Source organism: Marmota monax, unplaced genomic scaffold (assembly GCF_021218885.2).
Source record: "Marmota monax isolate L192 unplaced genomic scaffold, Marmota_monax_Labrador192_F-V1.1 WCK01_AAM20220418_F8-fsc00173, whole genome shotgun sequence".
In the NCBI taxonomy this organism is placed as follows: domain Eukaryota; kingdom Metazoa; phylum Chordata; class Mammalia; order Rodentia; family Sciuridae; genus Marmota; species Marmota monax.
This window is the reverse complement of record NW_026694620.1, coordinates 1,854,685-1,878,111: the sequence shown is the minus strand read 5'-3', so window position 1 is coordinate 1,878,111 and position 23,427 is coordinate 1,854,685. Positions and strand designations below refer to the sequence as shown.

Genomic DNA, 23,427 nt, shown 5'->3' with positions numbered 1-23,427 from the left:
TTTACTGAGTTTCTCAAGGACACAGATCAAAGAAGAGGTCAATAGACCTTTGAGTCAAGGGCAGGAGGCCTCTGGAGAAGGGAGGCTGTTAGAAACTACAACTGTCATTTCTGAAATGTAATTTACAAGTCGGTATTCTCACAGCGGAGAGGTGGCACTGAAAGAACATTTGCACTATTTGGAAAGCACTGGGGCTGTTCGGTTTTTCAGAACAGCTGTCTCAGTGAACTCTCCCCAGGCTCAGCTATCCACGGCCCATTTCCCTTTCTGTCTTCTAAAGCCCCAGCATCTGAGGATTTGGCAGGTAGAACAAGGTTGAATGCGGCTGACACAGGAAACGGCTATGGCTGGACTGATGCCTGGGTGCAGCTGAATGGGGACACATAGCCAGGTCTTAGCAAGGAAGCAGCTGTCACTCCAAGCACTGGGCTCAATGTCACCATGTTGCTGGATTCCTTTTTCTAAGTGTCTTAGAAAGGTAATACTAATTGTGGGACACAGTATCATTCAGACTTAACCTTGTAGCTTGGGTAGCTCTTTAGGAAGGAGAAAAGTGAGAAGCAAAATAGCATTTATTAAATGTATCCCATATATGCTATAAAGGAGAGTGATTTAAGATCACTGCCTGGGTTTGAGCCACACTTGCTGTGGGCCTAAATCCCTCATGCCATAAGGGTCCTGCTTATTAGACTGTTTCTTTGATGTAGTTATGATTATTCCCTGCTTTCTGATAGTCACAGGAGGCATAGGCAATATCAGAAGGGCCTGGGAGGAGGGATTCACTTCCTTCACTGACCCCCAACATGTTGACCGCTGGCCTTTCTCCAGGGATGAGTGGAATGGGGGATTAAAGACAGAGTTATGTTACTTAATTTTTTGCCTGATTTTTTTCCCTGTAGAAATAATAAAAACACCTCAATTGTAGAATTATTACAAGAATTAAATTAGTGTGTCTAAAGCACTAACAACCGTGCCTGAAACAGGGTAAGAGCTACCTGCCTATTTGCTGTTATTATCTTATTATTTAATTAACACAGCCTTATTTATCCTTTAACAACGGAGGAAACTGAGGCTCATGGAGATTAAGTCAATTACCGGAGATGGCAGAGCCTGAAACAAACTCAGATTTATCTGACTGCAATGTTTTCTTCCTAGAACATGACTGGGTCTGCTCAATGCTATCAAATTTCCCCTCTTGCTTGCCAGCTGAGGGTTCAGTTGATCAGTCCTTCTTTGTACTGACAAGGGTGAAATTCTATATGACTGAGGCTCTGTCTTTAATCCCCCATTCCACTCATCCCTGGAGAAAGGCCAGCGGTCAACATGCTGGGGGTCAGTGAAGGAAGAAAATCTCTCCTCTCAGGCCCTTCTGATATTGCCTATGCCTCCTGTGACTATCAGAAGGCAGGGAATAATCATAACTACATCAAAGAAACAGTCTAATAAGCAAAGACCCTTATAGCATGAGGGATTTAGGAAGAAGACGTCATGGAAGCCATCTATGTAATTTGAAATTTTCTAACAGCTATATTAAAAAACCTAGAATGGACATAAAATTGAGATATTCTACTTTTTGGGGGGGTTATTGTGGATATTGTGTAAAATCCATCAAATATTTTACACACATATCCCTAGACCTACATACCATGTGAATATAATAGCTCCCAAACACTTAAATATGTGTCCCCCAGGGGCTTCTTTATTCATTTAGTGACTTTACGTCTAAAGTGTTCCTGGCTTTCCTTTTCTTCATTAACCGGCAGATACTCTGATGGGGAAAAAAAAATGGCTTAAGGAATAAAGAAGTCTCTGTTTCTCTGAATGTCCCCAATTAGTGCAGGTTTTTTTTTTTTTTTTTTTTTTTTTGGCGTCCCTGGGTGTAGTGCAGGTTTTGCCGGCAGCTGAGATTGCTTGCTGCGGCCACAGCGTTAGTGTCGCTGCACACGCCCCGCACCTCTCACCCTGGAGGGCCAGGCACGCTGGCTGGCGGGGTGGGGGGCATTTCAGGGTCTATAAGGACTCGGGCCTCCTCTTGGACCAGGACAAAGTCTTTTCCCGAGTCTCGGGCCCTGAGGGACGGTGTGGCCCCCACTGACCAGAGCCCAGCAGAGCCTCGGCAGGGCTCAGATTTCCTGGACCGGATGACAGACCCGAGCCCGAGCCCCGCGCGGCGCAGGCCCGACACAGGATGCGCGGCCCTCAGTGCGCATCCCGGGCATCCGCCCGCACGGGGCCAGCGGCGCAGCTGCTGCAAATCCGCCCGGGCCGCCGCCTTCTCCGGGGCCGGGAAACCGCAGGAACCTCCCCGGCCCGGCCCAGCGCCCTCCCCCTGCTGGGGCCCGGGGCGGAGTCGCCCACCTGTCATCCGAGACGCCCCACGTGGGCCGGCCGTGGGGAGGGGTTGTAGAGAGGGAGAAAAGGCAGAGGCGTCGAAGGAGGCGGGAGTGAGAGTGGGGAGGAGAGAGGACCGGAGGAGAGGAAAGCAGGAGAGGAAAGCGGAGCCCACGAAGGCGGTGTGGAAGAGCTAGGAGCAGAAGAAAGAATAAAGAGGACCCGAGACCTACGAGAGGGACAGGTAAGGAGGGGCAGGCGAAAAGAAGGAAAGACGAACCAGGCCGGAGAGAGGGAGTAAAGAGTCGGGAGTGAAAAAGGTCTACGCACAGGGACGAGATGAGGTGGAAGGAAGGGCAGGAGGAGAAGATTCTAGGGTGACGAAGGGCTAGGGCTCTTCGACGAGGAGTGGGGGAGGCACTGCGGCCCCTGCGCCTTTAAGGTTGCCAAGGCGACGGTTCTGGCCAAAGCGAGGCGCATTGACGTCAGCAGCCGAGTGCTGATTGGCTGCAGCTGGTCGTTTCCGGTGGAGCCGCAGCCGAGCCGCTATCGCAGAGTGGAGCTGGGCTACGAGCGAAGCGCTGAGGGAGCTGGGCACCGCCGTAGTCTAGCACCGACAGTTCCGCGTCCGCCGCCGCGCGTCCCAGGTGAGTGGCGTCTGCCCGGGGCCCCGCCGCGGCGAGCTTCGTCGCCCCGCCGCGCGTTTGGGGGCGCTGGACCGATCCAAGATGGCGTCACGGGGAGCGACCTGCAGGGGGACGGCCGCACCCCCTGCCCCTCCCCGGCCCCGGCGCCTCCCGGCCGGCCTCAGGCCGCGCCCCCGGCCCCTGTTCTGCACCCGCGAGGCCCCAGGCGGCCCGGTGTCCGCTTCGTGTGGGGTGTCCAGCCGCTGCCCTCCCGCCGCGGCCGTCCGCGGCCCAGGTCCTCGGCGGCCCTGCCGTCCCCGCCCCCGCGCGCCGCGGCCTTCTCGCACGCCCTCCCCCATTTCCTGAAGGACAACAGCTCGGTTTTACCGGAATCCGCCGTCGTTTTCCCCGCCGGTTTCGGCCGATCTCGAGCCCCGGCAGGAATTCTCGTGTCCACCCTTCCCTTGTAGCCGTTTCCAGCGATCCGTTTCCCTCTCCTCGGCGGGGCTGTCGTCCCCCCGCCCCCGCGCGGCGATCTGGGTCTGGCTCCTCAGCTTCCCTTTGTCCCCGTCACTGCCTCTCCTTCCCCGATCCTCCCACCCCAGGCCTCCTCGCCATCGCGGAGGCCTTCCCACCGGCCCGGGATGGGGGTCGACTCCCTTCATTGTGTGGTCATGACCGTGGCCTGAGGGATTGAAGGGCACTTTGCTGTCCTCTCGAAAATGCGCGGTGCCTGTTAACCCCTGCAGCCAGGGCCTGTGTCCCGCAGGGGTTCCCGAGCCAGCAGGGAAAAGCCAGCCCACGGTTCCTCGAGATGACCCCAAGGAGGTATTTCCTGGCAGCCCCCGGGCAGCGCCCGGAGTGGGGAACAGCCTCTGCTTACATGTGATCCTTCCGAAACAGAATCTTAACACAGTCCACTTTCCTAAAGAAAGAATCTGAGTATTTTCTTGTGAACAGCTGTAAGGTTCTTGACAGTTTTAAATGGTTAAATAATTTTTGGGGAAGGGAAGAAACTAAGTTCCTGGACTCTTGGATAAATAAGTACAAAGAGAGAATTAATCCAGGTAGAGTTGATGAAATATGTTAAAAGGCCTTGGAATTTGGGTATTCTGAGGTCACAGGGCGACCGTATTAGTGTTGGGTCAGTTTTGTTCACGTACTATCCGTCACCAGATTCTTCCTTTTGGTCTTTGTGATAAACATTAGTTTGTTTCAAACAAAGACACTTTCACTCTCTAGGCACAATTCTGTCGTTTTTACCAGATCTTAGAAGGATTTCTCTGTTGACTTGAATGTGTGTATTAATATGACTGAAGACTACTTTGAAATGTAAAAGATCTGATTTATTATTGTTCTTGGTGGCCTTCAGTACCATTTGAAAAGCAGAGAATTCTACTGAAGTGGATTTTCCACTCTTATGATTACTTGATCTGGAAAAGTAGCCAGTATAAATATATTCTATAGTAAGTAAACATTTTTTTGTGTGTGTTTATTTCTGAAGTAGCAGCATGATTCTTTCCCCGTGGCTTCTAAGCTGTATGCTTGTCATGGAGCCACAAACTTTCTCATGGTCTGTTAATTAGTCTACTTGTAATGGCTTATCACATAAGTTGTCAAAACAAAATGAGTAACACTGGCACTTTAGAATAGCTCTTCCTCTGGTATTTCTTTTAAACTTATAGTTTTATCTTGGTTGTTTTGTGTGCATTATAATTTGAAAAGTTTGATTAGTATTGTATTTAGTTGCAGAGTAGAGGGGAACAATCTTAATTGCTTCATGATTAGTAGTTGGAGGGAAAACTGTGTGAATGACACTGTTAAATTACTGTTTTTAATTCTAGGGTAAGGTTACCTAGTCATTATTACATTTCTATTTTCTTCACATCAAGGCAGATTGAGTCCTCTGAAATCCATTAAATGCAGTTTTATATATTGAATCATCATGTAAGTTTGAAAATCTTAACTGTTTTTATATTTTTTATTCAGATAAAGAAAACGTTTTGACAATTTTCTGTCCAAACTTTTTATAGTATACTTGGTAAGAATTTTCCACCCCCCAACTAAGGATTTTCCCCTTTTTACCACTGCCAAATATATTATATAGGACTGGAATCTGGTAAAATATTCTATAATGAAAGACTGCTTTTAAAACCTAACTGAGGTTTCTTCTGTGTTTTAAAAAATTTTGGTTACACTAATAGTTAATCAGATCCTTCCCTCTAGTGGTTTGCTGTGTGACATCAGGACATATTTCTCCATGGGATAGGAACTAGATGGGAGCTACCATAAAGACATTATCAGATGTTCTTTATTGTGCTTCCTTGTTTTCACTTACAGCTAACTCTTGTCAGCTTGTAATGTCAGCAATGCCCTTGTAATTCTCTGTCCTGTTTACCATTTACACATTTCCCACGTCATCATGATTTCTTTGCAGGGAGAGAACTGAATGAAATTCCCTGAAGGGACTGGCTTCTCAGCAGCCTGCCTCTGCAGGGGATAGTGGCTCATACCCCCTCCGGGGAGCTTGAGAATATTGCCTTTCATTGTGGCCTATAGAGCCCAGATACTACAGCAGCAACTAAATGAAATACTTATTTGGAAGAATGCAAATTCTGTACATATTTTATACCCTAGTCCCTGTTTAAAAACAATCTAGTGAGGAGAAAAAGTTTCCATGAATCAATCAGTTGCCTAATGGATTTAAGAAATCAAAGGCCAAACTGGTGTTTGTGCTTCATAGTTTACCCAAGCATATGTGTGCTTTTTGTTGCAGAAAATCATGGCGTCTGGTAGTACTACTGCCAGTGAGGAGGAGCGTAGTCTCCGGGAATGTGAACTCTACGTGCAGAAGCACAACATTCAGGCGCTGCTCAAGGATTCTATTGTGCAGTTGTGTACTGCTCGACCTGAGAGACCCATGGCATTCCTTAGGGAATACTTTGAGAAATTGGAGAAGGTAAAAATATGGGAGATGCTATGATGAGTCTAATAAATGTTAAATGTTATAATGCTTAAGAATGTTGCTCATTTGTACCTTTTGGAAGAAAAGGAAGTTTGACCGAATAAGTCTAAAATTAAGAAATGCAGTGAAGACATTTGTAGTAAGTTTTAAATTCGTAACTGGTAGAGTTTAATCAGAAAATGAATCTTTTGCTGTTTATTTGAATGGTAAAGGATTTCCAAACTTCGTTCCTTGTAACCTGGTTTAATTAGTAGTTCTGACTGTAACAGAACCAATCTTTAGTACAGCAATTATTATGACTTGAGAAATTCTGAAGTACTCGAAGGCAGTCAATATTTTTCTTCAGCAAAGCAGGTAACCTTAATAAACCTTACCCCACATTTTAGAACTCAGGTAATAAATTGATTGAGTCTAGTTTGTGATAGATTTATCAGAAATTCTAAATTAATGGTTTGGTTTACTATAGAGTATACGTTGGATGCATTAACTAGAATGCAGATACAAGATGGAAGGTTGTCAAAAGTTTATTCCTTTATAGTTTTGATTAGGACTTCTTTTTCTGGAAAAAATATTCTAGTTATTTCTTGGTTGTTTACTCTTGTGTGTATGTTATTGTGACCTATGTATATGATAGATGCTTTTCTTATCAAAATAATTTTGCATCAAGGACAGTGCTTCAGTTCACTTTCTTCAAGATGATGAATGAAAAAAAGTCTGTATTACCAAATGTTTTGAGTATTTTATTTGATTTGCATTTTTAACTCTGGGATAAATTTACAGGTTTTCTTATGCATATTGAAGTTTTGAAGTGGTTCATAATGGTCATGAATCAATTGTGATTTTTTAAATATATATAATTACTTAACTGTATAATAGAAATATCTGCCTTATTTGTTTGGGCCATTTTTTACCAGTGTAATTCATGTTTTAAGATTTAAAACATGTTTGGGTAGTTCAGTGAACAAGTATTTTCTACACTCCTTAAAAACTAACAGGTTGATGTTTAATACCATGATTAGACTTTAATTATTCTAATCATTTTTAATTAAACAGAACACAACTATTAACCAGTCACTATGAATGTAGCCCTGCTAACTTGAAATTGTAATAGAAATTCTGGTTTGCTCTTATTAAATAAGAGAAATTTCCAAATAATGAAACTACTGTGGAGCCAGGTCACAAATGTTCCCTGTTTTGAAATCGAGTGCGTTCCTGGAGATCTGGTTCTGAAATGGGTCACTGTAAGGCGATCCCTCTTCTTTGGACATCAATAGAAATCATGAAATGAGGGGATTAAGTTAGTGAGACATTAAGTGTGTATCTTTTTTTAGGGAGTGTTGAATGTGTGGTGCTAGGTACAAAGCCTGTATTTACCACAGGACTCTTTAAGGACTAATCAAGGTGGAAGGAAGAAACAAGTAATTATTAGGGTACTTTCTTTGGGATTTTTAGCTTTGCTATGTATTGGTCTTTAAAAAAAATCTAATAAAAGTTACATTTTAACACTTTTCTTCCTGTAACTCAAGGGTCTTTGACTAACATGCATTCTTTTACCCAGGGTTAAATATATTTTCCTAGACTTTCAAGTACCTAGATTAGCCACTTTTTAATAGTCCATTGTTCCATATATCATGTTAATTTTTATGTCTTAAAATACTAGTCACATTCTCTTCACCTCCTTCCCAGTTACCCAGGAGTTATGTTTCTGGAATCTTCCAGCTCTTCCATAAGAAATGTACCAAAAAACTCCCACAGTTTGGGCCTATTGAAAGCTTCTGCGTTTTAATTCAGACTATTGTCTGGAATTTGAGTTCTCTTTCATGTTTGTATTTATTATAGAACTTCCCTGTCTTGTTGATAAGAGGAATTAAACTATTGCCTTTTGAGGGCCTCCTGTGTGCCAGATACTGTGTGAAACATTTTATATACATAAATATTCATTATCGCAAATGTGTGATATATATGAGCATTACCATTTTATAGAGACAGCTGGTAAAACTTGGTTGTGGTCATACAGTGTAGTGGTCAGCTTTTGCTGCAGCAACATAAAATCCCCAAATTTCAGTGGCTTACTACAACAGACTGTATATATCGGTCATGTGTAGCTCTTTTTGGCTCAGCCTGTCTTGTCTTCTCTACTTCGTGTATTTTGTTCTGGGGCTGAGTGGAAGAAACAGTCACTATATAGGGCATTCCGTTCTCAAGGCAGAGAAGGGACAGAAGCTCAAGGTGGGCTGAGCCAAACCACATTAGCGTGCATGCTATGGCATGTCCACTTACATTCCATGACTAAAGCAAGTCATATGGCCTAGCCTCAAGTGTGTGGGGTGGCAAGTTTACTTAATCTACAGAGAAGAATGGCAAGGGCAGGGAGAAGACAAACAGTTGTGAAAACATTAAGTAGTTGGAGTTAAAAACATAATGCAGAATATAATGCAGAAGAGTCAACAAGATTAACCAGAAAGTAGGCTGGGAGTTTTTTATTTTTTGTTTTAATAAGCTAAAGAGCTAACAAGCTGTGAATAACAGCAAGGGTAAGGATATAAAACTGTATCACAGTACATGCTAGAAATTGATGATTCCAGTAATGGCTCTGACTTGTCAAACAAAATAGGTTATATTCAGATTGCTGTTTTATAGTTCACTAGAATCCAAGGCAGTATTAAAATCAAATTGTTTTTGGTTACTTCAGAATTATCTTAAAAATTTATTTAAGTAGGATACATCCTAATAAGATGTCCTTTGTGAATTTTTTCATTAAACTTTTGTGTAATGTCAATGACAGATTTGGGGAAGTTGAATTTATGTTTTCGTTTATACTCTTTACACTTGGGACCTGAGTTTCATAGTTCTATGTTGATATGGAATAGGAAAGCCTTATTAGTCACTGGAAGTTCCAGAATGAAAATGAAGTGAGTTTTCTAAAAAATACATAAATAGGTCACATGTTCACATGCAGTTCACAATAAAAAGGCACAGCAATAAGAGGTCTGCTTCCCACACCATTGCCTTTCTTGGGTGTGGCCAGTGTTCTGGAGGTAATATATGGCATTTATAGACAAATTTATACATGAAAGGAACATCTTTTCCAACACATGTGGAATGAGCCACTGTCTGGCTATTATGTTTACTCATCCCTGGTTATAACTATTTTGGTTGTTTCCAGTGTTTCACTCTTAAAAAAACTAATTAAATAATGTATGTATCATTTTTTCACATGTGTATATCTTAGAATAAATTTCTGGAAGCAGAATTACTAGATTGCTGAGTCAAAAGGTAAATATAATTATGAACAAAAATATTGTTTTTTTCTCTCTCGGAAAATTAGAAAATCCGAGAAGTGAGAAGATAAGGATAAAATTTTGCTATAAAAAACAGACATGGCTCTACTAATAGAAATGAACACTACTAACCCCTTCATGGATATGGTTCTAGATTTGCTTGCTGCACATTTAGGATTCTTGTATTTATCTGGATGCGAACATTTGGGTGAGGACTGTGCACAAAAACAACAAAAAACAATAGCAACAACAACAAAAATGGATTTTTTTAATCAAATTTTTTTCCTACAGTAATCATTAAATGCAAAGTTCTCTTAGAATTTTTAAGATGGTTTAGAAAAACAATGTAGAATGGGTCAAATGAATGAGAAAGTATAAGATAACACATTCTTTTACTCTTATTTCAGGCATAATAATTCTCTACTGAGGAATTTCTTATTAAGGTTCTAGATTTGAAAAAAACGTTTAATTGTTGATTTCAGTTTTACATGAATTGGTTCAATAAGTAGTTTTTACAAGCAGATAATCAAATATAAACCCTGCTAATAAAGAGTGCTTCTAGCTCTGCTGGAGAAGTATCGCTGGGCTGGTTCTTATTTAAATTCTTGTTACCATCACAACCCTCTCATTATTTGTTTATATTTGGGACCCAGGCTAGATGTGAATTCTGCAGGCTCAGGACCCTCTCCAGTTGGTTTGTGTATCCCATTGCTTTGTATAGGGTGTGGTATGGCAGATCCAGAAAATGCAGAATTAATGAAATAGTAGTCTAGACATTCTTGGGTTACTTTGGTGAGCCAGAATTATTGTTACTGGATAACATGCTTGGAAAGGGGAAGTTATTTCTTACTGTTTGCAGTAGAAAACAAAAAGCCTAATTCCCAGGATTTTGTTTTCTGATACATTGCTTTTATGTTCATCATGAATCAGTAATCTTGGAGATCTAAGTTTTTACTTCTATATGTCCTTGAACATATGGCTTTTGTCCATTAATAAAGCATGCCATCTATTATCATCTGAGAAACAGTCTGTGGAAAGTTTTTCTTTTTAAACTTTGTTTTTTTCCTATTTGGAATTGACCATTTCCTCTTAATTTACATTGGTACAAGAAGAGACTTGATGTCCCTGAGATGGACTGACACTGGATTATAAGAATACCAACTTTATATGCTGAAGTGTCTCATTTTATAAACCCTCATTTCTTTCAGGAGGAGGCAAAACAGATTCAGAATCTGCAGAAAGCAGGCACCCGCACAGACTCAAGGGAGGAAGAAATCTCTCCTCCTCCCCCCAATCCAGTGGTTAAAGGTCGGCGGCGACGTGGGGCTATCAGTGCTGAAGTCTACACAGAGGAAGATGCTGCGTCTTATGTTAGAAAGGTAGTTTTTGATATCTAAACATTAGGGAAATGTTTTGGGGGTCCACTTGGTGGTCATCTAGTTTCCTTTGATGCGTGAATGTACATTTTCAAATAGTTAATTACAAAAATACAGTTACTTGGTACCAGAGAACAGGTTTCTATAATAGTCTGCTGTCAAAGGAAATAACCAGTGATTATAACCCAAGGAATAATTACATTTGGGGGTTGGTCATTTCCATGCAGTTGTTTTGCAGTCGAATCAAGAGGTATTCCTTTTTCTCTTGAATCATGTTCTCAGTTTTCTGATACTCCATAATTCATATTGTAGCTTTTAACCTTGTATCCAACAAGCTTCATTTGTCCTAATCTTTTCGTTCTCACAGCCAGCCAGCCATTTTGTATTATGCTATTAGTCTCCAGTGGGAACAATTGCATGTGCTTGGGCCTTGTGAAACACAATGATTGTTATAGGATACTTAGTTTTGTCTTAGAATAATGACCTCGGTCAAGGTAATTTTGGTTTGTTTAGTTTTTAACTAGGAACCAAGTACTGGCTTTTAAATCCAAGCCTGGCTGTAGGCAAGGGGATTAAGTAGTCAATATTTGTTGAGTACTTCCTGAATCAAAGATAGTAAGAATGTGCCCACAGTGAAAATATTTAACTCAAAACTGTCTTGTTTAAATACTCTAATGTGGCTTGACATTTAATTGAAATGTAAGTTGCAAACATTAAGTGTTTTTTTGTTTATGGAATTGTTATTTGTCCTTTGACTCTTTTCTAGGTTATACCAAAAGATTATAAGACAATGGCTGCTTTAGCTAAAGCCATTGAAAAGAATGTGCTGTTTTCACATCTTGATGATAATGAGAGAAGGTAGGTATATCTTCTTTGTTAAGAATATTTTTTCAGTATGTCATTTACCTCATATGTCCCAAACTCTTATCATTGTAAGTTTTAAGGCCAAATGACAATCAGGGCTGAAAATCTGGAAGCTTTAATTCTAAGGTTAACATTGGAAATCACGGAAGAGACCTGTGAAATCTTACGCTAGGACTTCTCTCTCTTGCAGTGATATTTTTGATGCCATGTTTCCAGTCTCCTTTATTGCTGGAGAGACTGTTATTCAGCAAGGTAAGGACTGCTGTTTTTGTGACATGCAGTATGGTTATGGGAGGATAGGAGAGACTGGAGAATTGGTTTTGTTTATTTTGAGTTTGTTTCCCTCTTTGTGCCTACCATTTCCCCCCGTTATGTTGTTAGATTATTCTTTACCCTTTTTCTTCTCTTTTTTTTGATAAAAATTTAAGCTAAACAGAAAGCTTTCTCTAAGGCGTTAATATTTCAGGTATAATTTTATTTATAATAATTGTTAAAGGAAATGCTGTTTTATTTTGAATGTCATGGAACTTTAGAACAATATATATATCTCCTATGTCCTTTATGCTGATTATTAGGCACTTTTATAGTAAAAAATGGAACAAAACCACTTATATTTTTATTTATTCTTGATAGTTTCATGGGTCTTCATAAACTATATATTTTCCCGTTTCATGACAGTCTTGATATGTTCTGTTAACTATTTGTGTTGTTTCTTGTGATATAGATAACATAAACGTTAATAACTTTGTACACATATGTGGCTTTCTCTAGTTACCTTTTTAGAAGGTATTCTTCACCATAAAATTAGACTAAACAAAATTGATCAGTTCTATGACTTTTAATTTTATGGCTTCTGTTGCTGAATTTTTTTTCTAAAAGATCGTGTTAAATTTAACATACTATTTTTATAGCCTCATTATAAAATGAGTTTATTTTATATTAATTTGATCGTTTCAATTTGTTTTTTTAATTTGGGATATGATTCTGAATCTTTTACTCTCTTTTAGGTGATGAAGGGGATAATTTCTATGTGATTGATCAAGGAGAGATGGATGTAAGATTTAATAATGGCAAAACTATGTTGATAATCTTACCTTAATAATCTTGTATTATTACTTCTAAGCACTAAGCATAGTGTTTCTCAAGGGCTTGTATTGTGTATTATATTCCATTACCTTTTACCAAGTATTTTTTGACACAGTAACTTTTTTTTTTTAATATGCTCTTATTTTATTTACTTATTTTTGTATGCCATTCTAAGGATACAACCCAATGCCTCATGTGCTAGGCAAGTGCTCTGTCACTGAGCTCTATCCCTGATACAGTATCTTTAAGGGTAATTTTTCTGACTAGATATGCAGTTCCTGACTTCTGGGTTAGTGATTAATAAGTCTGTGCATGCTGTGGAAGGGTAGACGGATGTAAAGGAGTCTAAACCTAGCCATTAGCTATAAAACTTAACACAGCTTTCTTAATTCTGTAAGTTTTCTTTATAAATGAAATAGCAATAAAAAAAGCATCGAACCTTGTAGTTTTATTAGAAAATTCAGTGACTTAATAGAAGTAAAATGCTTAATGCAGTGCTCAGCCTAGTACTTAGTAAACGTGTGTCATTGGTATTAATGCTTGACTGACCTTATTTCATCATCATCTCTATGGAATATCTTTTTCATACCACATAGTAGCTCATTTAACTCGTTGTCAGAGGTCATCTGTTTTGCTGTGCTGTGTTCTGAGAAATAAAATATTCTGTTTTAAAAATAAATTCGGGATTCTGACCTTTTAAAAAGGTCTAAAAGTTTTAACATGTTTGTATCTATACAAAGAGAAAACTTAATAGTCATTTGCATTTTAGGTCTATGTCAACAATGAATGGGCAACCAGTGTTGGTGAAGGAGGGAGCTTTGGAGAACTTGCTTTGATTTATGGAACACCTAGAGCAGCCACTGTCAAAGCAAAGACAAATGTGAAACTCTGGGGTATTGACCGAGACAGCTATAGAAGAATCCTTATGGTAAGAAATGATGGTTTTTGGAGTGTGATTTAGAATTCTGATCTATGTAACTAATGTTTGCATAATGTCACAAAGTTAAAAATGAGATGTTCTTTTCTTTTAATGATTGAATGTTTTGTATTAATCCCAGTTTAGCATCACTCATTATGCCTTTTGAGGCAGTCATTTTTTAGAACAAAAATAAATTAAGGCCAGAAATCACATGGGAATCAGAATGTGATGTATATGTAATGGTTTTCTCATATTTAGAAATCTGCCCATTTGCCAACAGATGCTTCTTGATTTACCTGATCTTGCCCACCATAGATTGGCTGTTTTGAAATGCATAAAATTAGGCCATTCAGAAATAAGTGGCTTCTCTAAACTGAAAGTTGGTTATCAGAAATGCATGTGACATGTCTCCTCTTGGAGAGAACAAAGTAATAAAACCATTGGGACAGTCTGCTGATACAGTTAATGAGTTTTTGAGAACTTTGTGATAAGTTTGTAGAGTAGTTTTGGTGGTTAAGTCCCAGCTAATAGCATTGGCTGTTCTAAATAGTTTTCTTAAATTTCTGTAGTGTTCATCTGGCTATTTGAAAGTTTGCAGTCTTGTGTACTTTGAAGTTTTTTTGTATGTTTGGGATATGTTCATGTACTTTGAAATATACTTTGTGTTTCTATTTTCCCGCTGTGGATACCAGAATTGACGAATACTCAAGTACCTTTTTATAAAATGGCATAGTGTTTGCATAAAACATGCACACCCTAACACTCTAAGTCATCTCTTGATTAGATAATACCTAATGCAAAATAAAAGCTGTGTGAGTAGTTATTATACTGTATTGTTAAGGGAATATTGACAAGAAATAATTCTGGTTTTTGTTGGATCTGTAGTTTGTTGGATTTCTGGGTTCAGTACCTGTGGATAACATGGAGGGACAGACTGTGTGTATATGTATATGTGTGTGTGTGTGTGTGTGTGTGTGTGTGCAAGATGTATGTTTTCTGATAGGTGGAGGTTGTGGGGCTGAGGCAATTGGCCTCGTTAGGAAAATTTGTTATAAAGGACAGTGTGTTTCCTTTTCTCTTTCCTCCAGATATATTTAACAAATTTTAAGATAAGACAACTTGATTTGGGGCTATGGGACATTCTCTCATTTTTGCTCTATAAATAACACAGTTTACAAGATTGGAGCTGTGGGGAAGGATTCTGGGCTGGGAGTGTAGTCAGATATAATTTTTCATATCACTTGGTTGTTTTTTGGAGAGCTGAGCTTTTGCTTACTTGACATTTCATTACTTAGTGGTGCTGTGTACCTCCTGTGCCTTTTAGGAGCAAGCTATGAAGAGCTTTTTGAGCTTTTTAATGTAACTGAACACTTACTGTTTTCAGCATGCAAAGAAGTGATCATAAATCAAGAGGCAACTGCTGCAAGCTTTTTTTTTTCTTTTCAGTATATTTTAAACAATATTATTCCACAACATTGTGTGATGACTTCATATTTTGGGGATATGACTCCTTTTTCTTTTTTTTTTTTAGGGAAGCACACTGAGAAAGCGAAAGATGTATGAGGAGTTCCTTAGTAAAGTGTCTATTTTAGGTGAGTTTTTAAAATTGCATGGAGTACTGTCAGATATTTAGCAGAACCTATTACATTTCAGAAAAAGTAATCTAGTTAACTCATGTTTTTTTTACTAGCAGAAAGGGAAAGCACATGAGATTTTTATTTGTGTCAAAGATTTGACTAAATTAAAGTCTAATGTGTGTTGAATTTGCTAATGTATGACAAACTCCTTTAATTAGAAATGATCAGACGTGGGAAAAGCTTTCTGAAAATAAGGATGTGGCTCTTTCCTCCTAACTGAAAAAGCTGAAGGTGTCCTCCTTCTGAATGTGAACATTTAGTTATTCCCACTCTGACTTCCTTCTTATTTTGTTATTGAGCTTATTGGTTCTGGAATGTACTTCCAAGAAGGCATTTGCTTTGTGGAAATATGAGGTATCATTTGTTGGTATCCTCTGAAAACATGACAGATTTGAAATTTAGAGTAAAGCAAGTTAACTGGAGATATTACCTGAGTTTTGTTATGTGGACTGGGAGATGTTAGACCCTAGTCTTTAGGAAAGGCAATGGTGACTTTGCCATTGTTTTGTTATAGGGATTTGACTTTTTTTCTTCCCTCCTTATTTGACCTCTAAAATAATTATATTACTTCTTATCTTGGATATTGGTTTGACCTTTGGGAGCAAAAGTTATTTTCTGGCTCCCTTTGTTGGTTTCATAAACAAATTCAACTGTTAAGTTGTTTGAACTTTGGAAAATTAATGGATAAGTTATTTGAATTTGGAAAATTATGCATAGTGAAACATTTGGGTACTGCTATTGAAAGTTTGATTTGCATTGATGGCAGTATGAAGGACTGTTTTCTGATCACATTTTTCTTATTCCTTTGCCATTTGATATAGTGTTGATATAAATTAATATGATTACAAAAGTAAGAATCTAAGAGTCATATGCAGGTATATGAGAATTCTGCTGAGACTAGAGGCAATTGAAGATATGTGCCATTGTCATGTTTAATCTGAAACACTGCTGGGGTGTTGAATGGGCATGGATATTTGCTTGAATATCTGTACACTTGGTTTTTGTTTCAAAAAATTTAGCAATACCAAATAATGTAGAATTTTTTTGATTCTTGTCTTTCAGAGTCTTTGGACAAATGGGAACGTCTCACTGTAGCTGATGCACTGGAACCAGTCCAGTTTGAAGATGGACAGAAGATTGTGGTGCAGGGAGAACCAGGAGATGAGTTCTTCATTATTTTAGAGGTAAAGAACTCTGCATTTGATTCCTTACCAAGTTGTATGCCATAAAGGGGAAACTGGGGATTAATTCTTGTTTATCCTTTGGATTTTAAGAATACCAGATAGTTTTATTTAAAAATTATCTTTTGGGGCTTGAGATATAGCTCAGTGGTAGAGTGTTTGCCTAGTATCTATGAGACTGAGACCCTGGGTTCCATCCCCAGCACTGCAAAAAATAAAGTAGTATATGGTTTCATTGTGGTTTGTGAGGCCTAACTAGCCCAGGTGTGAAGATCATTTTTTAAAAATTATTTTTAAATTTTTATTTGGAATGCAGTTGTTTGATTTCTGTTTAAGGCCACTACATTTTAAGAGTTTGAGTCGGAAAATTCTAGAAAGGCCCAAGACTCGAGTGGCCAAATCCAGGGTTACTCAAATTGTTCTTTACCATGCAAGCCAAGAAAACCCTAAAAAATAAAAAACTGAAAACTTACAACAGTTAGCAAAACAAATTGAAAACTCTGGGTGGTTCTTGTTAAAATGCAAGTGTTTGGGCTATTTGACAAAGAAGGATCAAAGGTAATTATTTAAATTCCTAAAGTTTATATGTTTTATATCTTTACAATCTGGGAAATATATAGCAGTTAATCTTGCCTGCTAGACAGATCCAAATAGCAGATTCAAAGGCTCAACTCTGTAGTCATGGTGCAAAAGCAGCCTTAGAAATGTGAATGAGTGGATGTGGCATTCCAAAAAATCTTATTTACAAAATAGTGAGTTTGTCTACAGTTTGTGAAACTACAGTTTGCCAGAGTCTGAATTCCTAAGTATTTTAGTTAGATCAGTACCTTGCTCTGAGCAGGGGATAATGGTTAAATAGAAATCAAAGTTCATATGGTGACTGACTTTTCTGTCATCTTTTACCTTATGAACACAGATGAGTTGGATTATCTCTAAATCCTTTTCTCCCCTCTGTTTTGCAAAATAGCTAAAGTTGCACAGGGTGTTTAAGATCCCACTCTGGGTTAGAAAGTATTTGCTTAGCTTTTTGGTGATTGTATTATAGGGGTCGGCTGCTGTGCTGCAACGTCGGTCAGAAAATGAAGAGTTTGTTGAAGTGGGAAGATTGGGGCCTTCTGATTATTTTGGTATGTTGGATTCCTTCACAATTAGAGTTACCTTTCAGTGAGACGTGTAGTATTTCATAATTTTGTCTTCTCCTGAACTTTTAAAATTGCAGTCTTTTGCCTGTCGGAGAAATAGTGTGAGATTTTGCTCTTTACTCAGTTAATAATTGAGTAATTATTGTCCCATACCTATTATTGGTGTGTGTGTATGTATATGTATATGTGTGTGTGTGTGTGTGTTTGTGTGTGTATCTATATAATGTGCAGATGTGTGTCTGCTTTTAATTGAATGGAAAGCAAAATCTTTGTTTTCTTTCTCAGAAGTGCACTTTAAACATTTTTTTAAAATTTGTTTTAATTAATGTACTTTTTAAAGGATTTTTTTTTGTTTTGTTTTTCTGTAGAAGTTAACCTGCTTTTATCCTTCTCTTTTCTGTCTTCCAGGTGAAATTGCACTACTGATGAATCGTCCTCGTGCTGCTACAGTGGTTGCACGTGGCCCCTTGAAGTGTGTGAAGCTGGATCGACCTCGATTTGAACGTGTCCTTGGCCCATGCTCAGATATTCTCAAACGAAACATCCAGCAGTACAACAGTTTCGTGTCACTGTCTGTCTGAAACCTGCCTCCTGTGCCTCCCTTTCTCCTTTCCCCAGTTGATGCTTCACTCACGCAGACTGCTTAATTTTCCCTATTTGCAGCGCCAAGTGGCCACTGGCATTGCAGCTTCTTGTCTCTTTATATTAAAAATTGCTTTTATTGCACCGTTCTCAATTTGGAGCATTAAGTGAATGCTCGAACACAAATAAATAGAAAGAGTTCTGTGGACTTTGCTGTTACTGCTTCTCTCTGTGCAGTGTTAGTGTTCAAACTGGGCAGTGAGTGCCATGCTTTTTGGTGAGGGCAGATCCCAGCACCAATGAATTACCATAGAGTAATGATGTAACAGTGCAAGATTTTTTTGTGACATAATTTTCCAGTCAAGCATATTTAGACTGTGGCCATATATGCTATATTTCTTTATAGAATAAATGGTTTCTCATTAAGCTGTAAGGATTAGGAACAATGGATATAGAAAAATCTTAGTAGCGTAGAAAGACATCTGCCTGTAATTAAAACTAGTTTAAGGTGAAAAAATGCCCATTTTTGCTAATTATCAGATGGATACAGTTGGTTCAGACCCCCACCCTTAACCTGAATTTTTGTTTGCCAAGCTAATTTGCCTGGTTTTGTTTGTGTCCTGTTACTGTTTCTTTTCCAACTCTGAAATACTTTTAGGTGTGGCTGTCTATACCAGCCTTTTAAGTTTGAAACCAAACCATAGACTACAAATATTGGGTTATGATTTAACTACATCTGCCTCAGCTCACAGATTTTATTTATCCAGCTAGTGCCAAATACTGACATCAGATGCTGAATTGAAAATAAGAATTTGAGGTCTACACTTTCAGTTGTTAACTTAAGAGTTTTTGGTTAATACATGTTCTTCATTTGACTCCAGTATGATATCCTATGTTCAGTAGACTCTTGATTCTAGGAGATTGGATTTGCTGAGAGTAGATACAGGTGGAAATAATGTCACACAGAAATATGAAGTGACGTTGCTAAAGAGAAGAACCAGGTGGACAGATTTCAGTGTCGAGAATTTTCCCCCACTAAATTCATTGGGGCGTGAGGTTTAGGAATAAGTTTTGTACTTCGGTTTCACATTTACCCCCTCCTTTTTATGTTGGCTAGAACTTTGGGTGGGGTGGGATGGGGTGGGATATGTCTGTGTGTCTAAAAGGCCATTCTGCTGGAAGACCTGCTTTCCTGTCCTGTATTTCTCTGGCAGCCTTTTATTTTTACTTTAAGTCAACTTGTGTTTTGAGTCTTACCTGTAACTCAGTATTTTCCTGCCTTATGTGTTATAATATTCCAATGATACCCAACAGTTTATTTTTATTATGATTTTTTTAAACAAAATTTCACAGTTCTGTAATGTAGGCACTTTTATTTTCATTGTGATTTATGTATATTGTAGGGTAATATTTGGGAGTGACTGCAAGCAGTTTTCCATCTGTGTGCAACTGGTTTTGATTAATAATCCTTTCACCTACCTTTTCCCAGGTAATTTAAATTGGACATGATCGATTTTTTTTGCAGATTTTAGGTTGTTACTAACTTTGGAATATAAATCTGGGAAAGAAATTTTATTTACTTGTTAGTGTGGGATAGAAAGCCACCTTGTTACAAATTTTTTAATTTCCAAAATCTGTATTAAATGAAGGTTTTCTGCTCTGTACTTTATGTTTAGCTATCTTTTTTATACTTAAAAAAACTAAAAATAAAAATTATGTTCTTATTAGCGTTAAGCTTGATTTTGATCTTTGTTTAAAAGCCCAAAATGTACTTAAATGAATTATGTAGAATGCCATAAAATCAGTTTCTTATATGTACATAATCATGTTCATGTATATTTAGGTATGGATACTGCTAAGTGAGTTTTACTCAAATCATTTGGCTTGCTGTTTACTCCCTTTTGTAGTTTTTGATCTTAGACATTTTAAGATAAGTCTGAATTGAAAAATTTTCACATTTAAAGCTTTATCTTTGTGCAATCTAAGTGTATGTGAGAAATCACAGTTGGCATAATTTTGTTGTAGTTGATATTCAGGGTTTTAGGAATCATTATTTCAGGATTTGGTGAGTGAATTTATGAGATCTACTGCTCTAGAAGTATAGATGGCCAAAGGACCATTTCGTATTGCCTCCTGGTTGCCTGTCTGATGATACTGTGTGTGCTAATATATGCTATTCTTTTTGTTATAGATTGTCTTAACAGTAGGTCAAGTAATAAAAAGAGATTAAATAATTTAAATTCTTAAATGAATCAGTTTTTCTTCACTTTCTCCTTTTTTTCTTCCTCTGTCCCTTCCCCAGAGTCTCTGTTTCTGGTGGGTGAGAATGAGAAGGGGAAGTGAATTATGGGATCGTTATTTGCTGGCAGTTATTTTTAAAGAGTAACATGTTTATTTTCCAAGCTTTCCAATTCAGTTTGACTATCAAAGAATGGATCTCAACTTTGCTTAAAGGGTAGCAGATACGTAACAGATTTACCCACCAAGTTATGGAAGGAAAAGATTCAATCAAAAATTAAAGTTTCCTGTTTATTGAAGATAGTATCAGTTTTGTGGCCTTAGAACTTTCCCATACCTAAGGGGGAAATACCATTTCTGGATTACCATATCTTTGGTTTGTATTTAAGATATGCAATTGCTTAGAGATGTTTTTATAGAAAGTCTTATAGCTTAGATTTTTGAGGAGTGAGGTGAGTAAGTTGTACTTACTAGTATAATGTGCTTATCTCTTCACATCCTGTGAAGCTGGAGATGTGCTAGAAGAACTTTTTTTAAATACCTTTATTTTTATATGTTATAATATTCTAATGATACCCAACAGTTTATTTTTATTATGATTTTTTTAAACAAAAATGGTGCTGAGGATCGAACCCAGGGCCTCGCACGTGCTAGGTGAGCACTCTTGCTGAGCCACAATCTCGGCCCCTAGAAGAACTTTTTCTAGCTAACACACTCAGGAACTCGTTTTTTTTATTATTATTTTTTGCAGTGCTGGGGATTGAACTTGGGGCCTTGCACATACTAGACAAGTACTCTACTGCTGAGCTACATCCCCAGCCCCAGAAGAACACTGTGCTCTTTGTATAGGTTCAATACCCACTTCTTCCAGTCTGCTGGAGTTGAAACTTTCAGAGCCACAACAGTAGAACTAAAGAAAATTTGCTTGGGTTGATTGTCCTTGTTATAGATTAATTTTCCCTCTGTAACAGTGGCCCATGGTGACTCACATTTTGTTTAATATATTAAAGAGTTGACATTTTAAAATTGAAGTAGCATGATGTCAGATTGTTTTAAATTTTGCTTTATATCTAACCACTGATAGCTGGGCCTTTTTTGTACTTTGTTTAGACTCTGGCAATGTATTTTTATATGAGCTGAAACAACATTAAGGAACTAACAATGGCTAGATAACCACTGAGTTTGTCCCCAAAGATGTCTGTCATAATAGCTATCAGTAAAGGCTGTAGTTACATGAATTAAAAAGGGGGAATCCTAATTTCTCTCTTCTCACACTGTGGGATTTTACCATAGAAGTCAGCATTGTTGTATACATAGCTAAAATTTGTTTCTTGACATAACTTCAGAACTCTTGACTGCATCATGACTCCATCTAAAGCTAAAATCACTAATTTTTTTTCCTTGTTTTCTGAATGAAAGTTCTACCAATTTTGCCTAAGTAGCTCTGTGCTTCTAAAAGTTTCCACTAGATGGAGAGCTTTTTTATCATCTTTGTTAATCCCAAATGTTAATCCCAAATGAGTTGTTCTTAGTCATTTATGGATTCTGTGTTTGCAGATATGCCTAGTTGCTAAAATTTATTTGTAACCCGCCACTGTACACGGTGCTTTTGCAGTCATTTGAGGACTTGTGCAGTGCAGTGGAGAGTTGGAATCTCCAGTGAATATTTTCCCACCCTAAGGTGAACAAGGGGACGTTCAGTCTTTCAGTTGTCACGCTGTGTCTTTTTGTTTGTTTGTTTGGTCGGTCCTTTTAGTGCCATTTTGCAGTTTTGTGCTTTTCCTTGATGACTTTCCTATTTGAAATGGTCCCAAGTGCAGTGCTGTTGGACTGACCAGTGTTCCTAAGGGCAAGAAGGCTGTGCTGTGTCTTAGAAAATACTGTGTATTAGATGAGCTTTGTTCATGCCTGAGTTGCAGTGATGTTGGCCGTGAAGCAGTGTTAAAGAGTTCAGCAGAATAAAGTGTCTTGAACAAGAAAACAAGATCATAAGTTGATTCATTGAAAACTGTGTGAACGTAAACTCTGGAAACCTAACTCAGTAGAGCAATGAAGGATTTCAGTATTTGCTAATTTATATCAGAGGCGGCTTTATAGGACATAAAGAGAATTGACTGTTTTGTAATTTTCAGACTCAGATTGTCCTGGTTTTTGAGAAGGCTGCAGAGGGTGCCTCCAGCCCCTATATCACCAAGTCCTGTACTGTACGGCCATCTTCAATCCTTCTGTCAGTGGTGACAGGGAAAGTTTTCACAGTGTTTCATGGGGCCTTGAGCAGTGGTTCAAACTAACAAGTGGGAAGGACTCACTGGTTTCTAAAAAAAACTTATCACAGCCTTCAGCTATACTAGTAATACTAATACTGTGGAGACATTTTTATACCATTTGATAGAATTTCTAGGTATTTTTGATGAATGATCTTAATTTTGTTGTTAAAAACACAATGAAGCTGTGTGTGGTGGCGCACACCTGTAATCCCAGTGGCTTGGGAGGCTGAGACATGAGAATCGAATTCAAAGCCAGCCTCTGCAATTGCAAAAGGTGCTAACCAACCGAGTGAGGCCCAGCCTCTCAATAAAATGCAAAATAGGGCTGGGGATGTGGCTCAGTAGATGAGTGAACATGGGTTCAATCCCTGGTACCAAAAAAAAAAAAAAAAAGGAACAATGGAATGTTAACAATGAGTAAATAATAAGGCATAGAGCTCATCAAGGTCAAATTCAATTCTGCTACTTTCAATTTGAATAGTAGGTCACAAAATCCCACACCCTTCAAAAATTAACTTGTAGTCAGAGTAGTAGCTGAATTGGATGGAGCTGAAACTCACCCTTCCTAAGCCTCTGGTTTGGAAGTCCCAACCATTTTGTGCTGTTCTTTGTCTTTCCCCGAATATTTTCATGTATTCCTGGTCCCTCCTTAGGGAAAAAAATGACTTGAAGTAGGAGAAACAGCTGATGGAGTGGGAAGTCCTGTGCTGCATTTGGCTACCCCATGTGAGGCAGTCTCTGGGATTAAGATCCCCAGCACCACAAAAGGAGAAAAAAAAGAGCTATTTTTCTATTTTTTTAAGCACAACTTCATAAATGGGTTGTGATGCATTTGGGGTTTTGTGTTACAGTGGAAAGAAGACATGGGATAGGTCTACGCCATCGAACTGGGTGGTTATCTCTCTGAGCCTTGGTTCTCTTTCCTGAGGGGC

The 23,427-nt window shown here is 38.6% G+C and overlaps 1 protein-coding gene across 2 annotated transcripts; it reads left to right on the top strand.

Moving 5' to 3' along the window:
- The first annotated feature begins 2,418 nt into the window (after positions 1-2,418).
- Positions 2,419-20,230, top strand: Prkar1a (protein kinase cAMP-dependent type I regulatory subunit alpha). Of its 2 annotated transcripts, none has more exons than XM_046422631.1 (11): positions 2,419-2,575; positions 5,734-5,916; positions 10,412-10,582; positions 11,346-11,437; positions 11,634-11,695; positions 12,451-12,497; positions 13,299-13,457; positions 14,980-15,040; positions 16,148-16,269; positions 17,312-17,393; positions 17,817-20,230. In XM_046422631.1, exons 2-11 carry the CDS (start codon positions 5,740-5,742, stop codon positions 17,987-17,989), a joined length of 1,146 nt encoding a protein of 381 aa, XP_046278587.1. In that variant the 5' UTR covers positions 2,419-2,575; positions 5,734-5,739; the 3' UTR covers positions 17,990-20,230. The 2 variants fall into 2 exon arrangements, with proteins under 2 accessions (XP_046278587.1, XP_046278586.1); XM_046422630.2 differs by lacking the exon at positions 2,419-2,575 and adding an exon at positions 2,824-2,978.
- Positions 20,231-23,427: the final 3,197 nt, after the last annotated feature.